The following is a 15361-nucleotide window of genomic DNA, read 5'->3' as shown; positions in this document are numbered from 1 at the left end:
CCCAGACCACGGGGGAGCTGAACTCTTCAGTGGCTCGTCTGACAAGGACCAAGACTAACAATTCACTCCCTCCTCATCACAAGAGGCGAGTCATTTAGCTTCAAGTTAAGGGTAGGACAGGGAGGTCACGTGTGCCAATCATTAACTCCTGAAATTCTGAGAAAAATCAAAAGGGAAGATTTTCACTCAATGTTACCGGATAACCGCTGGATTTGCCAGCGTGGGTGCGATGCAGAACAACTCAACGGTGATTCAGAGAATGGTGTTGGACTTTCGTCACCAGATTTGCTCCCTGAAGTGATCGCGGTACAGGTTGCCCAGGCTCAGGGCTGGCGGGAATGGAGTCGGCCACACAATGGAAGCAGTGTGCCCGACCAGATCTCTCCTTTCCTTGCCTCTCTACACCCCCCCACAGGGCTAATTGAAGGTATGGATAGGAGACCCATCCACCTTCTCCAATATTGATATGCGGGAAGACCAATGCATTTAATAATTGCTTATTTTTTTAAAATAGAAATAAATAGGGCAGCACGGTGGCACAGTGGTTAGCACTGTTGCCTCACAGCGCCAGGGACCCAGGTTCAATTCCAGCCTTGGGTGACTGTCTGTGTGGAGTTTGCACGTTCGCCCCGTGTCTGCGTGGGTTTCCTCCGGGTGCTCCGGTTTTCTCCCACAGTCTAAAGATGTGCGGGTTAGGTTGATTGGCCATGATAAATTGGCCCTAGTGTCAGGGGATTAGCAGGGTAAATATGAGTATTATGAGAATAGGACCTTGGTGGGATTGTGATCGGTACAGACTCGATAGTCTGAATGGCCTTCTGCACTGTAGGGATTCTATGAAAATGGAAAACTAAAAAAAAAACCTCTTTGACCTCCAACATTAGAGGGCATCTTGCATAGTGGCACAGTGGTTAGCACTGCTGCCTTACAACACCAGGGACCCGGGTTCGATTCCCGGCCTCGGGTTACTGTCTGTGTGGAGTCTGCAAGTTCTCCCCGTGTCTGTGTGGGTTTCCTCCGGGTGCTCCGGTTTCCTCCCACAGTCCGAAAGATGTGTGGGTTAGGGTGCATTGGCCATGCTAAATTCTCCCAGGCGACTAGGGGATTTTCACAGTAACTTCATTGCAGTGTTAATGTCAGCCTACTTGTGACACTAATAAATAAACTTTAAAGCTTTCTGCACGCTCGCAGCCTCAGGCTGGTGTTGTCCAGGGACGGAATAAAAATTGTGATTTCAAAAATGGTCATTAAAATCTCCCTTCACCTCAGTCCCCACTTATATAGGGCGGCACGGTAGCACAGTGGTTAGCACTGCTGCTTCACAGCTCCAGGGTCCCGGGTTCGATTCCCGGCTCGGGTCACTGTCTGTGTGGAGTTTGCACATTCTCCTCGTGTCTGCGTGGGTTTCCTCCGGGTGCTCCGGTTTCCTCCCACAGTCCAAAGGTGTGCGGGTTAGGTTGATTGGCCAGGTTAAAAATTGCCCCTTAGAGTCCTGGGATGTGTAGGTTAGAGGGATTAGCGGGTAAATATGTGGGGGTAGGGCCTGGGTGGGATTGTGGTCGGTGCAGACTCGATGGGCCGAATGGCCTCCTTCTGCACTGTAGGGTTTCTATGATTTCTATACATAATTGTTAAAATTCATCCCTGCCAGCGTCCTGTCAAATCCATTCCAGTGGAAAGAACAGTCGGTTTAATATTCAGGAGTACTGTAAAACAAACAAGTTCTCTACACAATTTTACAATAGAGGTTTATAAAGCTGCACATCCAAGGGCAGATGCATCCTTTAATGCAGGGACAACAGTGCTCGGGGGGTGGGGGGCAAGGATATGCAGTGACAGCAGTGCAGAGAGAGGAAGGCAAGTGCAGTCAGCGTTTCAAAGTCAAACATATTTATCCTTTAAAACAAAGTGTTCAATCAACTCAAAAATACCAATCATTTCTTTTTCTTTTCTCGACACTATTTTTCACAACTTGCAACATTTAAACAGGCCTTTTACTGGGCACTGTAACTAATGCACTGTAAATTAAAATTAATAATAAAATTAAGCACATAATATCTTCGTAACATCGTAAGCACATAACATCGTAATATTCGTAGCAATTTAGGAAACAATTGCAAGGGTTAACACTTATTGTTTGCGCTTTTAAGCAACAATTTTACAACAGAAATGCATTATCCAACTTTGATGAGAAGGATTGCACAATCCTCGTGGTATTGGTTTTATTAATACGTGCTTCTTTATTTTTCTCCTCAGGCTCCCCCCCCCCTGCCAAAGTTTCACTGATCCAGCTGCCAAGAACAGCAAGCAACGACATCCTTCTCCTTCCTGTTCCTGAGTCCCCGGGAACTGGGGACCCTAACCCGCAGCTCCCCAGGGCATTAACCCGAGGGGACTAGCGTAGCACGTGAATGCGGCGGAATGGTAGGACCAGGGCTGTAGTTTATGATCCGTGACTCGGCAAGTCTCCCTGCTCTGGCCAAGATGAGAGTTGACCTGATGGAAGGAGCAGCGCTCCGAAAGCTCGTGATTCCAAATAAACCTGTTGGACTTTAACCTGGTGTTGTGAGACCTCTTACTAAGATGAGAATTGGGAGAGAATTTAACACTGACTTTGTAAATGGTCTGTGGTTGTTGTTGTTGGTGTAAGTCCACATCCACACTGCTTTTTTTTTAACCCTTTGGGGAATAGTGATAGAAGGATTCCCGAGCTGATTATCAGCCCGTTGAACCACATTCCATCCTTCCATCGCCAATAAGTCCTGGTGTGGGACTCGAACCCAGAGTCTTGTGGTAGGGGCGATACCCACTGCACCACCAGACCTCCTACGAATGGTCTGTGATGCTGAGGGACGTAAAACAAAAAGTATCGAACACTGCACAACGTTCGTTCTTAATCTAATTGGAAGCTACATTCATTCGTCATGACTCAAGTTTTGTTATTGCTAGCTGCAACCTAGCACCAAGCAGGTTGGTAATGTCTTAGGAAACAGGTCACAACATTCGCTCGGCGGTGGCAAGCTGTGTCAACAACCCTACATGTGAAGGCCTAATTTGGAGGGGGAGCTGGGTAGGGGGGGGCGGGGGGTTGAGTTTGTGATGGCAAGGCTAGACAGAGTGGGATCACCAAGCTGGAAGGGGGGCGGTGGGTTGATCAGACTTTAGGGCACCAATTTATAAGGGGGACTGGTGATTGAGAACAACGCGCACGCACACAAACACACCACCCCCCCTCCCCAGCCCAAGCAGGGTTTACTGTAAAGAGTAACTAGGGAGAGAATAGGGCCCCTTAAGGATCAACAAGGTTATCTATGTGCAGATCCACAAGAGAATGGTATGGATGTTAGGGAACTTGGGGAAATAAATAATTATGTCGTGAGGGGTGTGTATATTACAGAGAAGGAGGTGCTTAGTGGTTAAAAAAAGGGCGGCATGGACAAGTTGGGACAAAGGGCCTGTTTCCTACCTGTAAACCTCTATGACTCTGAGCTTTTCCCGTGCCCTTATACTCCACCCAAAATTGGAAGTGGCCCTCAACTGGTCAATAATTGACCATTCTAGAACCCTAATCAGGGTGAGAATGGGCAGGCTGCCCTAGATCTTGCCCGTCTCCATAACATTGTGGACAGGTTGGGGGTGCCAAGGGGGCAAGAAGGCGACTTGGGAAGTTTTACCCTGGCCCCTACAGAGACCCATTATGTTCTGAGCCATATGTAGGGTGAGGGTTTAGACACTGGAACCCCATCCCACACACACTGATGTCTAGACTCACAGATGGAGAACGATCATTGGAGATAATACTGCTGGACACTATACCCTGGCATGGGGCATCTCTACCTTTAGGACAGAAGGGAGGATGGAGAAATTCTAATGAAGCATGCTTTAGTTTCAACATTTGATTCATTACTTTATGAATAGATCTTCAGCACAGAATAATTCCTTCTGCTATAAGTTGGGTCTCTTGAAGTTCGGGAGCAGCCGGTGGCTCCAGTTAGAATATGGCTCACTTTCTGTGGCAAAATATTCTACTTTCTTTTTTAAAAAAGCATTTCCTGCTTCCTGAAGGAAAATACTGCCATCAAATACCCTCGGGCAGGAAGACGGAATACATTTTTCAGCTAAACACGCATCGCCAGCACATCAGACTGGTCAGCTTACCCTGTCGAAGTGGTTAAACGAGGCTCGGAACTCATTCATCTGCTCCTGACTGATGCCCTTTGCATCCCTGGTCAGGACCTGGTTCTCGATCTCGTTGATTGTCCTGGCAATGGTGGTGAGCAGCTGTTCCCAGCCCACTCGGATGTGCTGGGACAAAGAGAAGGAAGTCAACAAGATTAGAACGTTTGCCCAATGCATTCTCCATGATTTCTCCTCCCATTTCAATTTGCTGTTCTTTCTGAAGGATGCTTCCCTGAGCAGATTTGCACCTTAAAAAGGGATGAACAGTAGGCTTAAAGAAAGAAGGAACCAAAAACTATTCAAACTGGAACAGTCGGCATATCTCCTCTTTAGAATCTCTATAGTGCAGAAGGAGGCCATTTGGCCCATCAAATGTACACTGATTCTTCAAAAGAGCATCTTCCCTAGGGCCATCCTCTTGCCCTATGCCCATAACCCCACACATTTGCCATGGCTAATCCACCAAACCTACACACCTTTGGACACCAAGCGGCAATTTTGCATGGTCAATCCACTTCATCTATATATTTTGGAACACTAAGGGGCAATTTAGCCTGGCCAATCCACCTAACCTGCACTTCTTTGGACTGTGGGAGGAAACCGGAACACCTGGAGGAAACCCACGCAGACATGTTGAGAAAAGGACCATAACCTATACTTTCCCTCTCACCACTACTCAGCAAGTTAAAAACCAGCAAAAATATCAGTGTAAATTCGAAGGACAATAACCTATCTCCAAGGGAGATGGTGATGCTGTGGTGATATCAATGGATGAGTAATCTAGAGGCCCAGGCCTCAGCCTTCTTTTCTCCAAGGAAAACAGTCTCAACTTCTCGAATCTATCCTCATAGCTAGAGTTCCTTATCCTTGGAATCATTCTTGTGAATCTCCGCTGTAGTTTTCCAGTTCTTTCACATCCTTCCTCCAGTGTGGCGCCCATAACTGGACACAGTGCTCCAGATGAGGCCTCTCTAGTGTCTTATACAAGTTCAACATGACCTCCTTATTCTTGTACTCAATGCCTGTTAATAGGGCCTAAGATACTATATGCTTTATTAACTGCTTTCTCCATCTGCCCTGCCATCTTCAATGACGTATGTACACGATACACCGAGGTCCCTTTGTTCCTGCACCTCCTTTAGAGTTTCTCCCTTTATTTTATTAATATAAAGAATATCTCCATATTCATGTCCTGCCAAAACGAATCACCTCGCGTTTTTTTGCATTGAACTTTATCTGCCACTTGTCTGCCCAATCCACCGACCTGCCTATGTCCTTCTGAAGTTCAAGACTATCCTCATCACAACATTTCCAAACTTTGTATCATCCGCAAATTTTGAAATCACGCCCAGCACACCACATTCCGGGTCATCAATGTATATCAGGAAAGAGCAAGAGTTCCAACATTATCCCCCGGGAAGCTCCACGACAAACCTTCTGCCAGCCTGAAAAACACCCATTTATTACTACTCTCTGTTCCCCATCAATTTCTTATCCGACTTTCCCTCTTATTCCACGAGCTGGAATTTTGTTCCCAGGTGTGTTGTGCGGCACTGAATTAAATGCTTTTTGAAAATCTATATACACCACATCCACATTGTTGCCCTCATCAACCTTATGGACGGCACGGTGGCACAGTGGTTAGCACTGCTGCCTCACTGCGCCAGGGACTCGGGTTCAATTCCAGCCTCGGGTCACTGTCTGTGTGGAGTTTGCACATTCTCCCCGTGTCTGCGTGGGTTTCTCCCGGGTGCTCTGGTCTCCTCCCACGCTCCAAAGATTAGGTGGATTGGCCGTGCTAAATTAACCTAGTATCAGGGGATTAGCAGGGTAAATATGTGCGATTACGGGAATAGGGCCTGGGTGGGATTGCAGTCGGTGCAGACTCGATGGGCCGAATGGCCTCCTTCTGCACTGTAGGGATTCCATGAACCTTCTGTTAAGACCATAAGACCATAAGACATAGGAGCGGAAGTAAGGCCATTCGGCCCATCGAGTCCACTCCACCATTCAATCATGGTTGATTTCAACTCCATTTACCCGCTCTCTCCCCATAGCCCTTAATTCCTCGAGAAATCAAGAATTTATCAATTTCTGTCTTGAAGACGCTCAACGTCTCGGCCTCCACAGCCCTCTGTGGCAATGAATTCCACAGACCCACCACTCTCTGGCTGAAGAAATTTCTCCTCATCTCTGTTCTAAAGTGACTCCCTTTTATTCTAAGGCTGTGCCCCCGCGTCCTAGTCTCCCCTGTTAATGGAAACAACTTCCCTACGTCCATCCTATCTAAGCCGTTCATTATCTTGTAAGTTTCTATCAGATCTCCCCTCAACCTCCTAAACTCCAATGAATATAATCCCACGATCCTCAGACGTTCATCGTATGTCAGGCCTACCATTCCTGGGATCATCCGTGTGAATCTCCGCTGGACCCGCTCCAGTGCCAGTATGTCCTTCCTGAGGTGTGGGGCCCAAAATTGCTCACAGTACTCCAAATGGGGCCTAACCAGTGCTTTATAAAGCCTCAGAAGTTACCTAAGAAAGTTCCAGCAAATTAGTTAAACATGATTTTCCCTTCATGAATCAATGTTGGCTTTCTGTAATTATCCTGTACTTGTCTAATTGACCATTGAGCTTTGTCCTGAACATTACCCTGGTCTCTGGATTCAGCAACAAGACCACTGCGCCACTGCCTCCCCAATAATGAAGGGAAGGTGTGAGAACAAAAACAGAACTGAGGAAATGACAGACCAGTTGAGACATTGAAAAACGTTGCGTAGCTTAAAACAAAATCATCACCAAAACACAGGAGCATCTGTAGCTACATCATAAGAAGACTTCAGCAGCTGAGTTTCAAGTGTAAACTCCTAATGTTAACAATAAACAGATGCATGGACAAGGGGAACCCAGAAAAACACTGCGGGGGAGTCTAGAAACTTCTCACCTCCATTGTGTAGTTGGTGTGCTTGTTGTCGAAGATTAGTGCCTCTTGAATGAGCTGATGGTCGCCTTCTAGCTGATCAATCTTTGGTTTGTAGTTGACTATGCTCTTCTCGTATTGTCGGAGGTGGTTCAGTTGATCCTCTAGCGTGCCGTGCATCTCAATGGAAATACGGCCAATCTCCTACAGAAGTGACCAGAAATTGGTGAGCATTAGGGTGATGTGGTGAATAGCTCTGCTGCCCCTTGTGCCTGGGAGTGGGTACTGTTCAACAGGACCAACCACTCCAGAACTTGAAAATGCTTAAACAGTACGACAAAGAACAATAGAGCAATGGGCCCTATAGCCCACCAAACCTGCGTCGGTTCCTAATCCCTTTTTTAGACCCACTACTTATTGCCCACATATGGTTTCTATCCTTCTATTCACCTCCTGTTCATGCGTCTGCCAAGATACACCTTGAACGTTGCTAATATGCCTGCTTCCACCACGGACAGTGCGTTCCAGGACCCACCACCCGCTGTGTGAAAACTTTCCCCACACATCTCCCATAAACTTTCCCCCCTCACCTTCAACCTGTGTCCTCTTGTAGTTGACCTTTCCACCCTGGGAAAAAAAAGCCTCTGACTATCCATTACCCCTCCATTGTAAAATGTCTTCATTAAAATGTGGATTTACCTCCTCCAGAACCTCATCAAATTTGCACAACTGCAAACAAACAGGATGTTTCACGATGGAGGAAAGACCAACATCTGGCTCTGGAGGAGGTGTAAAGCACAGCTGTATGCCAAATGATAAGTATGCACATCTAAAACTCTAAACGGAGCAGAGAGGACACAATATAGGAACATAGAATATAGGAGCAGGAGTAGGCCATCTAGCCCCTCGGGCCTGCCCCGCCATTCAATAAGATCATGGCTGATCTGAAGTGGATCAGTTCCACTTACCCGCCTGATCCCTATAACCCCTAATTCCCTTACTGATCAGGAATCCATCTATCCGTGACTTAAACATATTCAACGAGGTAGCCTCCACCACTTCAGTGGGCAGAGAATTCCAGAGATTCACCACCCTCTGAGAGAAGAAGTTCCTCCTCAACTCTGTCCTAAACTGACCCCCCTTTATTTTGAGGCTGTGCCCTCTAGTTCTAGCTTCCTTTCTAAGTGGAAAGAATCTCTCCACCTCTACGCTATCCAGCCCCTTCATTATCTTATAGGTCTCTATAAGATCCCCCCTCAGTCTTCTAAATTCCAAAGAGTACAAACCCAATCTGCTCAGTCTCCCCTCATAATCAACACCCCTCATCTCTGGTATCAACCTGGTGAACCTGCTCTGCACTCCCTCCAAGGCCAATATATCCTTCCGCAAATAAGGGGACCAATACCGCGCACAGTATTCCAGCTGCAGCCTCACCAATGCCCTGTACAGATGCAGCAAGACATCTCTGCTTTTATATTCTATCCCCACTGCGATATAGGCCAACATCCCATTTGCCTTCTTGATCACCTGTTGCACCTGCAGACTGGGTTTTTGCGTCTCGTGCACAAGGACCCCCAGGTCCCTCTGCACAGCAGCATGTTGTCATTTCTTTCCATTTAGATAATAATCCAATAGACGCTTGATGGCTGGTGCAGACACGACGGGCCTGTGCTGTAAAACTCTATGGCCGGAATTTTCCTGTCCCGCCTGCCACGGGAATCACAGCAGACGGAACACGCAAGGATCCGTTGACCTCAGGCAGGATTTTCCGGTTTTGGGGTGAGCGCGGCTGGAAAATACCACCCTATAACTCTAACACTGAAGCAGATGATCTGGTCATTAACTCATTGGTGTCTGCAGCCTTACAGTGCACACTGGCTGCTGCTTTTCCTACATTACAACAGCAACAACTCTTTAAAAAAAAAAGGATATATATATTGGCTGCCAAATGCTTTGCCAAGTTCTGAGGCTGAGAAAGCAATTATATAAATTTGATTTCTATATTTAATTCAAGCAGCTATCACAATCTCTGTCATAGCAGCATCACCAATTACACAGCTATCAACAGCCCCTAGTCATAACATCTTCATCAATAATACAGCTATCACAGTGCCTGAAACAATGTCACAAATAATATAGTGCCACTGATAACGCAGTACTGCAGTCAGCTCTGGAGTGTTTTGGAGGTCGTACCTCCATCTTTGTCTGAATCCAAGGGCCAATGACGTTGGCTTGTGTGGCGAACTGTTTCCGCAGCCTCTCATTGGACTGCTGGCGAACATTCTCTTCCATCAGAGCGTGGTCCCTCTGTGGCACCAAGTGTCGAACCTGAAAGCAAAGCATCATCATACAAGTCATTAAACATCCCACCCACTAAAAGGCATAAACATCTCACCAAGCCTTTGCTTTTTACCTGTCTCCTTTTACATCTACAAGTATCTTACACTGATTGGGGCACTGGGTAGAGCAACACTCCTTTCAACTTGAATCCAGCCCGCAGAGTTGCGAGATAATTGGCAAGTCATGTTGCAGCTTTATAGAACCTTAGTTAGGCCGCACTTGGAATATAGTGTTCAATTCTGGTCGCCGTACTACCAGAAGGATGTGGAGGCTTTGGAGAGGGTGCAGAAAAGATTTACCAGGTTGTTGCCTGGTATGGAGGGCATTAGCTACGAGGAGAGGTTGGAGAAACTTGGTTTGTTCTCACTGGAATGACGGAGGTTGAGGGGCGACCTGATAGAAGTCTACAAGATTATGAGGGGCATGGACAGAGTGGATAGTCAGAAGCTTTTTCCCAGGGTGGAAGAGTCAATTACTCGGGGGCATAGGTTTAAGATGCGAGGGGCAAGGTTTAGAAGAGATGTACGAGGCAAGTTTTTTTACACAGAGGGTGGTGAGTGCCTGGAACTCGCTGCCGGGAGGGGTAGTGGAAGCAGATACGATAGTGACTTTTAAGGGCCGTCTGGACAAATACATGAATAGGATGGGAATAGAGGGCTATGGTCCCCGGAAGGGTAGGGGTTTTAGTTCAGACAGGTGGCATGATCGGTGCAGGCATGGAGGGCCGAAGGGCCTCTTCCTGTGCTGTAATTTTCTTTGTTCTTTGTTCTCACTCCCGATTTGAATAAAATTCCATTGCTTTTATCTTAATCTGTGTCGAATCTTGACCAGGACAGAGTGGGAATGCTATAATCATAGAAATCATAGAAACCCTACAGTGCAGAAGGAGGCCATTCGGCCCATCGAGTCTGCACCGACCACAATCCCACCCAGGCCCTACCCCCACATATTTACCCGCTAATCCCTCTAACCTACGCATCCCAGGACACTAAGGGGCAATTTAACATGGCCAATCAACCTAACCCGCACATCTTTGGACTGTGGGAGGAAACCGGAGCACCCGGAGGAAACCCACGCAGACACGAGGAGAATGTGCAAACTCCACACAGACAGTGACCCGAGCCGGGAATCGAACCCGGGACCCTGGAGCTGTGAAGCAGCAGTGCTAACCACTGTGCTACCGTGCCGCCCATTTGATTTGATTTATTGTCACATGTATTGGGTTACAGTGAGAAGTATTGTTTCCTGCACGCTATACAGACAAAACATACTGTTCATAGAATACATAGGGGAGAAAGAAAGGAGAGAGTGCAGAACATAGTGTTACACTCATAGCTACCTACCTCGCACTAAGTTGATCTTTCTCTACACCCTAGCTATGACTGTAACAGTACATTCTGCACTCTCTCCTTTCCTTCTCTATGAATGGTATGCTTTGTATGGTGTGCAAGAAACAATACTTTTCACTGTATACTAATACATGTGACGATAATAAATCAAATCAAAAATCAAAATCAAAAAAGTTAGGGGGTCGAGAAAGATCAGCTTAATATAAGGTAGGTCTATTCAAAAGTCTGATGGCAGCAGGGAAGAAGCTGCTCTTGAGTCGGTTGGTCCGTGATCTCAGACTTTTGTAATTGTTTGGGTTAGGGGAGAAAGTGAACACCTCCTAGGATATTTAATTCTGACTGTTTTCTAGCGCCTTCTGCTTGAAGTGCGTGTGTGGGGATCCCAGATACAGACAAGAAGATCAACCTCAACTGGGATAGTCTTCATAGTGGAACAGTCATTCACTGTCAAGAGTCGTCCTTGAATAATGGGTACTTGGCAAGGTACAGGAAGAGCATTGCACCATGGGGAACTGTATCCTCACAAAGAGTGTGACGACACTGCGCCTTTAAGAAATGTATTCTAATTATGTTTCTCTGCAGGATGTTTCTGCAGTCCTTGGCAATTTATCAGCACCATGCTGTCTGTAGCAGGTATCCTGTATTGCTACTGAAGCAGTATAATTGATATCATGTTGATTTTAATCTGAACTAATGCAGTGTTCTGTGGTTTTAATGGTCCTTTGGGGATTGCTGAGTGGAGCTTGATTTGAATCATTGACAGGTCAAGTCATACACCTGGGGACAGCTATTTTTCACAGAGTTTTCCAGTTTTTAGAAGCTGCTTGAAGTGGAGAGAAGCAAAATGCCGCAAAACGCCCTCATTATTACACCTCTCTTTCCCTTCTACCAGTGGCACAATGGTTCGCACTGCTGCCTCACAGCCCCAGGGACCCGGGTTCGATTCGGGTCACTGTCTGTGCAGAGTCTGCACGTTCTCCCCATGTCTGCGTGGGTTTCCTCCGGGCGCTCCTTGCCATTGGTGCAGCGGGAGGGAGGTGTGATAATGAGGGCAGTTTGTGGGGACAGGTCAGGGAGACCTTGATCTGTACCCACCCCACTCACCCGCTTTACAAAAAAAAAAATGAATGTGGAGATTAAATCGCAAACCTCATTCAAATAAACGGTGTTAAATTAATCTGTGGAGGACAGATTGGAGATTTTAGCACAGGGTGTTAGGAAGTTGGCGACTGGCTTTCGTTTGGAGAGTCACAAAGCAGCAATCAGTCCCTCCAGTAGATTACAAAGGAACAAAAGAATGCAGACGCAGCTGGAAACAATCTCAGCAACATTTTGTTTCCTCCGAGATTAAATTCCAAAGATTTTCAAACGGGAAAGTCTGACCCGCGGCCAACAGAATCCAAATGAAAGCCACCAGTTGAGATATGAGCAGCGTCTTTCATTTCTGGACCTGATGTATTGTAGCCGTATTCTGGTGAGGATTATTTTGAGTAAAGTGGAAGAACGGCCAATGTATCTCGTGTGACTTGTGTTGGGTTTGTGTCAAAACATGATTTTGGAACCAGGTTTGGCACACCAGGAAAAATCAAGTTATGGAAACAGATCAACGGTTAAGGTCAATGGCGCACGGACAATTAGGATGGGAAGCTAAACTTGAAACAAGGCTGCAATCACAAGACAGGCAATAGTTCAAAATGAATCTAGATGGTCAGCAACACCTCACTGCAGTGATTTTTAAATTTTATTTTGACCGCAGCTATCCTTTTCTTCAACATCACACAACTGACCGATTTTACCAAGTTGTTCTCACCTTTTCCCATTTGCTGTTAATATCCTGCGGGGCAATGGTCGTGTAGGGGTTGGTGCCAGCCATGTTGACGTGGTAGGTCTGGACGATCTTTGACACCTCATTGTGGATGCCCAGGATAGCCTGGCGCTCCCGGTCTGCTTCGGGCAGTGTGGCTTTGAATTGTTCATGAGCTGTGATTAACCCCTACAGAGCAGGATAGAGGTGAGGAACAAATTGTTAATCACACTAAGTATATGGACTCATTGGGCTTCAACTATCTCCAGGCAATGAATCATTTGTTTTCCCTGGCACTTAATCTGAACAGGAATTAATGTATCACTTTGCCACCTCCGAGTAACATAGAACCATAGAATCCTTAGGGGCAAAAGGCGGCCATTCAGCCCATCAAGCCTGCACCAACAATCCCATCCAGACCCTATCCCCATAACCCCATCTATTTACCTCGTTAATCCTCCTGACACAAAGGGGCAATTTAGCATAGCCAATCTACCTAACCTACATATCTTGGGATACTAAGCGGCAATTAAGCATGGCTAATCCACCTAACCTACATATCTTGAGTTGCTAAGGTGCAATTTAGCATGGTCAATCCACCTAACCTGCACATCCTTGGACTGTGGGAGGAAACCGGTGCACCTGGAGGAAACCCACGCAGACACGGGGAGAACGTGCAAACACCACACAGTCACCCAAGGCCGGAATTGAACCCGGGTCCCTGGCTTCCCTTGCTTAATTCTTTTGGCTTCCACTTTTAACCATCCACTCCTGGTGGTATGGACCCATCCTGAAACAAGACTCCAATGGGGTGTGAGGGATACCAAGTATCATTGTCAAATGGCCGTTCATCAACTGTGAGCCTGAGGCGTGAGGTGATGGGGCGGTACCGTAGCACAGTGGTTAGCACTGCTGCCTCACAGCGCCAGGGACCCAGGTTCAATTCTGGCCTTGGGTGACTGTCTGTTTGGCATTTGCACGTTCTCCCCATGTCTGTGTGGGTTTCCTCCGGGTGCTCCGGTTTACTCCCACAGTCCAAAAGGTGTGTAAATTAGGTGGATTGGTCGTGCTAAATTGCCTGTTGGTGTGCAAACTTGTGTAGGTTAGGGGGATTAGCCACGGTAAATGCGCAGGGTTACGGGAATGAGGTGGACCTGGATGAGATCCTCTTTCAGAGAGTCGGTGCAGACTCAATGGGCCGAATGGCCTCATTCTGCACTGTCGGGATTCCATGAAGAGGGACCAGATGTAGTCCTCAATGTCCATTCACTGGAATGTGATTCGGAGTAAAAGGCCTCGCTTCCCTTTACCTCCACAGTCCAGTGGCTTCACAATCGCCCTGGCTAAGATCCACAAACGTTATGTAGATTAGGGATCGAACCTGGGGCTTCCTGCGGTTTCCTGGTCCTGTTCCACAGCGAGCAACACCGTTAATAGCTGAGAATTTGCTGGAGTCTGCCAATTATTAAATCTGTGACTAGACTAATGAAACTAATCTGATATTTTACAATTAAAACGAGAAACTCATCCATCATGAGTTATTACTGTGACGTGAATATGTTGTGCAGTCCTCTGCAACCTCTCCCCCACAGAACTGGAAAATTAAAATGGAGTTTACTAATTGTGGAGAACAATTTTGTAGACTTTTCCGAATATAGTGATTCATCCAACTATCTGACCGTTCTTATCGCTTTCCTCGAGAAATATTTAGATGAATATTACGGCAATTGGGGATTTAAAAAAACAACTTTTATCCCTCTTCTTTCATAGGGAAACCCTATTGTGTGTCTCATGAGGTACAGTGGCCGAGTGGCGTAGTGGTATTGTCACTCAACTAGAACCCAGAGACCCAGGATGATGCTCTGGGGACTAGGTTCGAATCCCACCACAGTAGGTAGTGAAATCTGAATTCAGTAAAAATAAAATCTGGAATTAAAGTGGAAACCATTGTCGGAAAAACCCATCTGGTTCACAAATGTCCTTTAGGGAAGGAAATCTGCTGTCCTTACCCGGTCTGGCCTACATGTGACTCCCGAGCCACAGCAATGTGGTTGACTCTCAACTGCCCTCTGAAATGGAGGGCAATTAGGGGTGGGCAATAAATGCTGGGCCCAGCCACCAATGTCCACATCCCGCAAAATGAATAAAAGAAGTTATCCAGAGGCCTGGACTAACTGTCAGAGGTGTTCAAACCCCACCCGAGCAAGCTGTGAATTTGAAGTCAGTTTAAAACAAAACTATGGGCTGGAATTCTCCCGTCGCGCCCGCCATGGGAATTGGAGTGGGCGGGGGACGGACAACGCAGAGGTCCATTGACCTCGGGCGGGATCCTCTGGTTTTGAGGTGAGCGCGGCTAGAGAATCCCACCCATGGTATTGGTAAAAGCCACCATTGCCAAATTGATGTAAAAAGGACGTGGAGGTTCACTAATGTACTGAAGGGAAAGAAACCTGCCACCCTTACCCAGTCTGGCCTACAAGTGACTCCAGTCCCACAACAACTCTGAACTGCCCGTGAAGTAGCTTCACACACACTCGGTATCAAACCATTTTGGATAATGAGGGTTGGGCAACACAACAGCCCATGAAGGAATTTTGCATCAAAATCCAACACATGTTTTTGAAAAGTTAATTCTTGGGATGCGGGCCTCGCTGGCAAGGCCAGCATTTTGAACCAAAATTTTCACTCCATCCACAAAGTCAATGCTCAGAATGGACCGGGTAAACCCAAATCCATTCCTTGCTTGCTCCAAAAACCAAATTCAAAATCC

The 15361-nt window shown here is 46.7% G+C and overlaps 1 protein-coding gene across 6 annotated transcripts in view; it reads right to left on the bottom strand.

Annotated features, from left to right (window-relative positions):
- Nucleotides 1-15361, bottom strand: part of actn1 (actinin, alpha 1) — a 235038-nt gene that overhangs the window by 14910 nt on the left and 204767 nt on the right. For all 6 annotated transcript variants that reach the window (XM_078233362.1, XM_078233360.1, XM_078233364.1 and 3 more), the window contains 4 exons: nt 12598-12780; nt 9292-9426; nt 7123-7302; nt 4159-4305 (listed from right to left, as the gene is read on the bottom strand). In XM_078233362.1, the coding sequence (XP_078089488.1) occupies nt 4159-4305; nt 7123-7302; nt 9292-9426; nt 12598-12780 (645 nt within the window). The remainder of the gene's footprint in view (nt 1-4158; nt 4306-7122; nt 7303-9291; nt 9427-12597; nt 12781-15361) is intronic.

The sequence above is a fragment of the Mustelus asterias genome, chromosome 18 (assembly GCF_964213995.1).
Source record: "Mustelus asterias chromosome 18, sMusAst1.hap1.1, whole genome shotgun sequence".
NCBI classification, from domain to species: Eukaryota; Metazoa; Chordata; class Chondrichthyes; order Carcharhiniformes; family Triakidae; genus Mustelus; species Mustelus asterias.
This window is presented reverse-complemented; position numbering and strand designations above follow the sequence as displayed.